Source organism: Liolophura sinensis, chromosome 6 (genome assembly GCF_032854445.1).
Source record: "Liolophura sinensis isolate JHLJ2023 chromosome 6, CUHK_Ljap_v2, whole genome shotgun sequence".
In the NCBI taxonomy this organism is placed as follows: domain Eukaryota; kingdom Metazoa; phylum Mollusca; class Polyplacophora; order Chitonida; family Chitonidae; genus Liolophura; species Liolophura sinensis.
Genome location: NC_088300.1, coordinates 17840722 through 17850350, shown reverse-complemented (window position 1 = coordinate 17850350; position 9629 = coordinate 17840722). Strand labels below are relative to the sequence as shown.

Genomic DNA, 9629 nt, shown 5'->3' with positions numbered 1-9629 from the left:
TCCAACATTTAAAAGTAATATATTTAATACTTCGCAGTCTTAAAACAAGTATTCACAATAATTTAGAAATGCAAGGTGAAAAAAGAACATTAACGAAGTAATGCCTCCAAAAGGGAGAAAATAGTGGAAGATAACAGGACACACAGTTGTGCATACCAAGACGCTTGGTCACTACTCTTGTACTTAATCCCGAGCAGACTTTTTAGGATTTTAGGGTAGGGAGGGTGGTGGAATGCCTTGAGATTACCACAGTGTGACTTAGGCATTGACATAACAGTACTTGTTGGATATTCATAACACAGACTACTTTATTTTGAAACCTCCAAAGAAAATATATACTTCAGTTTAGCTGCTCATTGTCAGAAACACAAGGTAGTGCTGTTGTAATGCTCAAAAAGTTGATTATAATGAAGGTCATAATGCGAACATCTTGGTGGTAATTTTGAAGCTCAACACCAGTATGCTCCATCAAACCAACTTCAACTGAGATTCAGTGGGGGAATGTGGCAGAATCAGTCACAAGGACAACAGGAGGGAAGGTAATAAATATACATGTGAAAGTTAGCACCGATGGACACAGGCTGAGGAAGGTTATGTACACAGGGAGATCATGCGTGCAGATCAGGCATGAGTGTATTCTATGAAGGCGTGATGCTAGGCAATGATACTGACGATGATCAGAGTATGAGAGGTAATAATCTGATATAGCGGTCATCAGTAAGGGGTGTTGTCCATTACCATATGGATGTTTATGGTTTATGAAGGACATGATTATTAATGGGCTGACAGTGACAACTTTCATCACATATACTGCAGACTTTACTGGCTGTCAGTCTAGTAAATCGTAAAAGGTTTAACATTTTTCCCTTCCAAGCACAGAGGGCTTGCAATGACTATAGCTCAGCTGTATCACAAATTCTTTGGTTTATCAGCTGATTACATGATGAATCAATGGTTGACAACATACCACTCCCAGCTTTTAGAAAACTTCCCACAATGAAACATATGCATGCATCATTAATGTTTGGTTTGGCTGAACACAGAGTGTAAAACTGACCATGTCTGTATTGGCCATGTTGGCATCTATCATGTTTGCATCCAAGACTTTGATATCTAACATGTCTGTATTCACCACTTTGACATCTTCCATGTCTGTATTGACCACGTCTGTAATGACCACATCCGTGTTCAACATTTCCACATCAATCATCTTTGTATTGACCATGTCCGTGTTCAGCATTTCCATATCAATCATGTCTGTATTGACTATGTCTGTATTGACCATGTCCGTGTTCAGCATTTCCATATGAATCATGTCTGTATTCTGTCCGTGTTCAGCATTTCCATATGAATCATGTCTGTATTGACCATGTCCGTGTTCAGCATTTCCATATGAATCATGTCTGTATTGACCATGTCCGTGTTCAGCATTTCCATATGAATCATGTCTGTATTGACCATGTCCGTGCTCAGCATTTCCATATCAATCATGTCTGTATTGACCATGTCCGTGTTCAGCATTTCCATATGAATCATGTCTGTATTGACCATGTCCGTGTTCAGCATTTCCATATCAATCATGTCTGTATTGACCATGTCCGTGTTCAGCATTTCCATATCAATCATGTCTGGATTGACCATGTCCGTGTTCAGCATTTCCATATCAATCATGCCTGGATTGACCATGTCCGTGCTCAGCATTTCCATATCAATCATGTCTGTATTGACCATGTCCGTGTTCAGCATTTCCACATCAATCATGTCTGTATTGACCATGTCCGTGTTCAGCATTTCCATATCAATCATGTCTGTATTGACCATGTCCGTATTCAGTATTTCCATATCAATCATGTCTGTACTGGGCATTCTAATATTTCAGAAGTCTCTATGGAGGCTGTTATTCAACTGGTGCTTCCTCATGGTGTTAGGTTTGCGATCAAGCTTTGTCTTCTGAGCTTCTGTAGTTGCTTAATACCAAAATACACATTTGACAAGCAGAACTATTATTTTGTTCACTATGACCAGACTTGAAACAGTCTCTAATGATCTGCTGCTGATTGGTCATAGAGCAATAATAATCTCAATAGCTGACTGTGTTCATAGCAGAAGTTGTAATATCAATCAAAACGGGAGTTAATTCGTATCAATGCTGGTTTACAAATTTTAACATGATACCTGGTTTAGCACTGACCAGTTCTAAAGTTACAGCAGTTCTGTACCAGGTATGATCTGGTAATGTATGGTGGCTAAGTCATATCAGTTGTTGTAATGACAGGTTTGGAGCAGTACTGTGATATTAACGATATCCTAGTTGATTGGTGGCACTTTGATATAAAGGGTAATGATAACAAACATTACTCACAGATGTATTGTGATACCAGTATATGACTGGCTGGACGTTTGTTTGCATGTGATATCAATGATGTACTGACTGACTGCATATATCAGTTACATGAATCAGATAACCACTAATTAATTCACTGCCATGGTAATACAAATGAACTTCTGGTTTCACTGCTTACTGGTAGTATCATGGAACCGCTAGTCGACACCTTGGATAGTGATATCAATGAATTATTGGTTGACAGGTTGGATAGTGGTACCATGGAATTCCTGGACGACAGCTTGGATTGTGACATCAGTGAATCACTGGTTGACAGGTTGGATGGTGGTATCATGGAATTCCTGAATAACACCTTGGGTAGTGATATCAATGAATTACTGGTTGACAGGTTGGATGGTGGTATCATGGAATTCCTGGACGACAGCTTGGATTGTGACATCAATGAATCACTGGTTGACAGGTTGGATGGTGGTATCATGGAATTCCTGAACAACACCTTGGGTAGTGATATCAATGAATTACTGGTTGACAGGTTGAATGGTGGTACCATGGAATTCCTGGATGACAGCTTGGATTGTGATATCAGTGAAGTCCTGGTTGATATGTTGGATGGTGGTATCATGGAATTCCTGGATGACAGCTTGGATTGTGATATTGATGAACTACTGGTTAACTGCCGGGATGGTAATATCAATGATCGACTGGTTACATGTTCGTGTAGGCTATGTTCAGATTTTTCCAAGTCCTGTTACTATGAGAACTCTGACTGTCTGATCAAATGATGTGCAGGCACACAAGCCCTGTTTGTCTGGACTCCAGTCAAATGCATTAATGGGCTGTGTGGACAGAGTGACATTCTGCTGGAGGGAGAGGCTACCGGCCACACCAACTTCCTTCCCCTCACTGTCGGTAGTCACACGCTGGGATGGGTATGAACTGAAAACATAACATGTACTTGTACAAAACAATGGAAACAGTCTCTGGTAAAGCACAGAAAGAATGTACCAGACGAACTCTAGAGAACAGTAGTCTATAACCATCATTTTGTAAGGCCTTGCCAATTTTATTTAGTTATTTGATTTTTTCAAAACAAAATTACATTTTACAACAATTACAACATCCTTTACACAAGTAGTTCGCTTCAGTGCAAAGTCAAACATTACACTATCAACTAGGGCACAACTGATGTGCTGTTCATTAGGATACTTACTATTTCCATAGATTGACCGATCCAGAACCCCCTAACGTCATGGCAATGTCCCTGTTCTGTGGAAGGTGACGGATACCCCAGACTGTTGACTTGTGTGCCTTAAACAAGGGGAGATAAGGCTGTCTAGTACCATCTGGTACATGTACATATACTGTGTATCCCAAACATGTACTGTGTATGACCAGTCATTGATAATATTGTAGTAAACCACTGAATTTGTTTCCCACCACCTCAGATTACAAACTTGTTTACAATGAATTTCTAATAGCTATGAATACAAAACAACAGAAGGAAGTAACCACAGAAGTTCATTACCTTTTCACTGACACTACTGAAGCCTTTCTGTGGATGCTGTGTTCGCATGTCATAAACATGGATTTTGGCCTCAAGAGTTGTCACCCCTAGTTTGTTCATGTTGATGTCTTTTCTGTCAAATTCCAGACCACAGATCTACTCAAAGACAAAAGAAAACATTCAAAGAATGATGTAGCAGAAAAACAACACAACTGAAAATGGTGTTCTGCAAAATTTTGATGAACACTATTAGGGGCTAACATATTTTCCCTTGTGGTAGTAAATTGCTACAACATGACTGAAATACTGTTGACATGGCATTATATCATATCAATTCATTCCTTACCTGTAAGAGGTCCTGTTAGGTTCTAAGTACAAGTGAGTGTATAATTGCTCATTAATGAACGAAAACTAAAATAAAACTGAAACTATGGCGTTGGTCCTACAGAAATATAGCGTAACTAGAAATTGCAGTTTCCTGACTCACCCCATTTTTAACATTGGTTTCCCAGCGCAGTTTCATGGTTCTGAGGTCAAAGAGCTTGAGGTCTCCGTTATCATAGCCTGCACAGACACAGCGATCATGTGGTGTGTAGGCATGACCTGTATATTGAGAAAGACATTTTGACAACACCATAAAACATAGTATAATTAGACAATGCAACATGATGATTGAATAATATACAACCTGTTGTCAGACAGGACTGTCAATGGGTAACACATGCAGGATTCATATTGGATCAACTGCTACTGTCTGATACACATCAACTTTCTGTTGTGATATGGGTTTGGTAAATATGAAAGAATCCACAATGAAATGTAACCTATAATAAATCAAGAACTTGCTACACATTTGGAGTAACCTGATGACTTCTTATTTACAGATCAGTGTACGAAATTACATTAGATCACAAAACCAATTCATGTGACCAGAATTTACATTTGCAAATGTACCATATGGTAAATAACATGCATTTATAGTACCAAGCTGAGCGCTGGGAATTCGTTATAGAATAGAATATTGGAGAAAAATTTGCTTCAGTGAATTAATTAGTTTATAAACTTATAGGACCTGACAAGTGTAAATAAAAAATTTTACTACATACATGTAACATACTTCAATTAAACATTTTCAGAAGACTATCCATGTAAATGCATACATGTATACTGATAATTCAAGGTTGACTGAGAAGACCATATATGTGTTTGGTGTGCACCCTTTTAACTCACCAAAAGCTACAGCCCAACAGTCCCTTTTTGCTTCCCCTTCTCCTGGTTCCATGGTTGCCACAGGTTCATCCTTCTGACGAGGATCCCACACCTTTACTGATCCTAAAAAGCACAGACACATCATTCATGTTCAGATACATACGACCTTACAGGCGTACTGATACTACATGGATATACTGATTAATTCAGACATGGTTTGACTGAACCTAAAAACATACACAAGTTGGTGAGTTACATAATTTATTCCACTCTCCCACATTTTCACTTAATGAACATACACGTAAATTTTTACATTATTTGGTTCAGGCACATCTGCCCTGATCCCAACACACATACACATTGAATTCATTTATTTAACTGGGGAAAAATCTAATTAATAGTGTTGAGGTTTATGGGCTGGGAAACAATCACCCTTTAATAGAAATCTGCTAGCTTAATCTGTGGCCAAACCAGCAGGAGTTAGATTCGAGCACTGAATCACAACTGTCAAGAGACAACCACTGACTGGCTCTTGCAAGAGTGTTGCTTTTAGTGCAATAGTTGAATCTGATCTTTAGGGCTCCAATAAATACCGAAGGGTTGATACATACTCTTACTTCGTTATGATACAAAGATAATTTCACTGGTGCAGGAAAGTTAGCCAAGGGTGGACCAATTACCAAGTAAATAGCCTTTCGGAAACACAAAAATCTCTCTATAACATAAGGATTCTCCTCCACAGATAAACATAAATAATCTTATCAAAATAAAATATTGCCTTTCTTTGTACATTGCCTTCAGGTGACATATCTGGTATTAAATACTGGAAAACTCTCATAAGCATAAAGCAGCCTGTTATTATGTACTTCTTCTGGTTCTTTTTTTCAAAATTTCAATTCTGTGAAAATTTTCTTATTTTAGCAGTATAGCCGTTTTTTGGACGCACCATCTCTGCTTCCTGAGACAATCTCTGGCGCCCCCTCCCCGATTCCCAGACCCCCAACACCATCTATGGCATTGATGATCTCCTTGTGGCCCTTCACAGAATAAACAGGTACTTCTGGCTGCTCAAGGTTCCTGCAAACAGCAAATGCATCAAAGATAATGTGGCAATGCAACTCCATCATACGCTCAAACCATGAAATATCAGAAATAAAATTAAAACCTTAAGGAATAATAAGTCTCAAAGAATCAACAAAAACAGAGTGTTACAAACCATATTTGCATTTTGCCTTCAAAATCTCCAGTTGCCAGATGATGACTGCTTCGGGGAGAAGCACCAAATGTTCCACATTTCAATGATGCTGACTTTTCTTTCTGTTAAGAGGAGCCAAAATAAAAAATTTAAAATATCTATACTTCATGTTATTTATAATACAAATATTTAAAGACTCTGAATTGAGCTGACAGTTTAAATAAGCTTTTTTCAATACCATAGGTTCTTTATAGTTACTGTCAGTTTCTCTTCAACGGTTAAGGCATATGAATATCGGAAATTGTTGAAAATATTGGTATTCTTACTTAACTGCGTGAATCCTTAATCTACATGGGGGATTAATACATGATTATGGAATGGGCTTCCTTAGTGATTCTGTGTCATTTAGAGCGCAGTTTTAGCCACAACCAGGCTAAACTGAAAGGTGCGAGCACAACTTTCCAGTCTGAAGCTGGTAGCATGTGTGAGGAGGCTCAGTAAGATAATATACTTTAGTGACCCTCGGAGCAAAACACAATTCTGCCAAACTTCAGAGCAATCTCAAACTGTTCATAGGTTACCATTGTTACTTTCGCGCAGTTAATTCATTTAGAGCAGTATTTCAGTCGAATATCTCTTTGTAAACCTGCAGTCCCCTCCTATGATTTTGAAATGCAGGGGTTTTGATCGATCCTACAAGTATGGTCATACTACTACGTGTATATGTGTACCATACAGTACAAACGAGCGTAAACCCACAGGAGAAATGCTTTATTTCTAAAATTTGTAAAAATTGTGTTTCCCACCTTATCCTTCTTTACATACTGTACTCATGCAGCTGTAGGACCGGACCTGTAGTTGTATAATCGTGACTGCAGTGAAGCGCCTTCCTTGAGGTTGGAACTCACCATTACAATATAATTACCAATACAATTTGAACCCTGTAAAACTTAACACCGTGTGTCCCATATAATTATTACATTACCTCCAGCACAGATTTCAAATCCGCATGGGAGAGTTCGTAAACGTTCAAAGCCCCTGTTCCTCTCGGATGGTTACCGAGTACGACAAATTTTGCGCTGCAGGGAATCCATTTCACATCAAATAGAGTGAAATTTAAACTTTTCATAACATGGGAAATAATCTGTGGTTTATCCATTTTCCCCTCTGTTCGGTTGTGCTGGAAAGCTCGCCTGTCGGTCAAATGTCTTGAGGTCTTCGAGAGACTTCTGCGTTTCCAAAACGACAGACGGATATCAACAAGTCCATGCGGGCCATGACAGATCGCCGATCTTCTTTCCTCCAAATGGAGGAGACTTTTTGCTAGGGGAGACAACTGGGTACTAGGGTTGGTCAATTTATGCCCCAGAAGCGAAGCATTAGGCGGTGTTTCAAAAATAATTTAATTGTCTCAGTCTGGTGTAACAGAATTGCAGTGTTGTGTTTTAAATTAGCATTGGGTTAGCATTAAACGGGATTTACTAATTACTTTATGTGTTATACAATTTAAACTAACGTTCGATGTAAGTGTCAATGTAGACTTAATACGGTATGTCATAGCTAGGTAGGCCTAAGTAAGTGCGTGCGGGACATGTATGGCATGCCTACGTGTAAGATAAACATAGGCTATAGGCCTATATGCTGAATTTGAAATGTCATGTGACATGACAAATTCCATATGATTTTTAACATTTTTTTTGTTTCTGTGAAAAATATGGCAAACATATTAGCCTGTACTGAAATTCAGGGGAAGCCCTAAACTCATGATATCTGTACATATAATGGTACAGAGTTGCACAATTGGTTATTTGTACCGTATTTAAAAGAAGCATTATACACAGTCAACGATTTCATGTTTATAAAATGATGCTTTTCGTTCTCTGTATTTTGAACTACTTTTGCAGTCCTCGTTGGTCAAGTTGTCAAATGTGTTGTAGGTGACACTGTGGACTAGCCTTTGTGTGCTATGAACATTGTATTATTTATACATCAGTAAAATCCCAGTATTTAATTCACTGATAAAAATTATATCTTCACTAGTAAGATATCACTTTTGTTATTCATTTTGCTATTACACGACCTTGCCGGAACTACTTTTGTACATGCCGTCTGCTACATTCATTGTCTCTTCATGCAGCCACTATGAAATCTTTGTGGACCGCATCACAAGGCGTTGCACTTGTGCGCAATATATAGTTCGCCAAAAAAGAGGCAGAAATTCTTCATGTGCTTAATTTACGTATATATCTATATTGCATTAGCACTAAGCATTGAACACCATAAATATTGTTTGAGGTAGAAATGATAACACACGATACCTCTCACTCGAACAATATTTATGGTAGGCCTATTCAACCTTCACTGAGCGATACCCTCTGTAAACTGTGGATTTAAGTTTGGATTCGGACCGTCGGCATATCTGGTTTCTGCCGGGCTCTGTCTGGGCCGTTGTTAATGTGAAAATAGTCTTGTCTCACGATTACATATTACATAAATCCAAAAGGGGAAGTAACGTTAGACCATATTACCATTCATTCTTGTTTAAGACACAAGCAATAGACTGCTTTGCTGTATGGTTTAACGTGAACGAATGCACAGCTCATTTGCTCAGTCTGCAATAGCCACTTGTATGTCAGGCATGCACAGATTTCATTATTACATGTCGCCACGATATGACTGCAAAATGGCCGATGTGGCGTTAAACGATAACCATTCTTTCATTCATTGTTACATGATACATGGGTGAAACCAGCCGGTGACTGGCAGTAGGCGATTGGCGAGGGAGAGTTGGAGGGGAGGGGTTGGTTAAATTATCTAGTATTTTGCGTCATGATTTTACATTTAACAAGCACTAAACCCATGATATTCACACCAAAGATATGTTACCACAGCCATACTATGATAAAGATCAGTACGATCTATATTTCATGTATAAGCCCATCCATAATTGACACACGTACATACTAATAATACCACCGATTTAATTATCCTTAAATAACGCGTTATTAAATAACTGGCCATACGTCCAATTCTGGTTGTATCGTGGACCAAAGTTTGTTAATAGCGCAGAAAATTCATCTGGCTGTGCACTAGCTTAATTAGCAATAAACATTACCCGGTTGGTTATGGCTAGCTTCGGATAACTACAATTATGATGGTAGAGAGTTGCACCTTATTATAAAACCGTATTGCCCCGGACCTACTGATATCTGTCTTTTTGCCGGCTGCTCGTAATTACATAGGTAGTATAATAATTAGGATACTAAATTTTCGCGGACAACCCCCCTCCCCGCCAAAAAACAACATAACAACAACAAAAAACAAGAACAAACAAACAAGAAATAAAAAAAAGCCCCTTTCGTCGGAGGAAACTGAAT

The 9629-nt window shown here is 38.6% G+C and overlaps 1 protein-coding gene across 1 annotated transcript; it reads right to left on the bottom strand.

Moving 5' to 3' along the window:
- Window positions 1-7510, bottom strand: LOC135466426 (dynein axonemal assembly factor 10-like). Its single transcript, XM_064743883.1, has 8 exons — window positions 7238-7510; window positions 6274-6374; window positions 6004-6134; window positions 5079-5180; window positions 4336-4451; window positions 3870-4004; window positions 3555-3652; window positions 1-3280 (listed from the first exon to the last, which is right to left on the bottom strand). Exons 1-8 carry the CDS (start codon window positions 7409-7411, stop codon window positions 3073-3075), a joined length of 1065 nt encoding a protein of 354 aa, XP_064599953.1. The 5' UTR covers window positions 7412-7510; the 3' UTR covers window positions 1-3072.
- Between the last annotated feature and the right edge of the window lie 2119 nt (window positions 7511-9629).

Excerpts from the sequence above, each read along its gene's own strand:
- LOC135466426 (XM_064743883.1), bottom strand. The coding sequence starts at position 7,411 with ATGGATAAACCACAGATTATTTCCCATGTTATGAAAAGTTTAAATTTC. Across the intron at positions 6,375-7,237 it reads ATTTGAAATCTGTGCTGGAG|AAAGAAAAGTCAGCATCATT; the intron begins GTAATGTAATAA and ends TCCTCTTAACAG. Across the intron at positions 3,653-3,869 it reads TCAGTAGTGTCAGTGAAAAG|GCACACAAGTCAACAGTCTG; the intron begins GTAATGAACTTC and ends CCCTTGTTTAAG.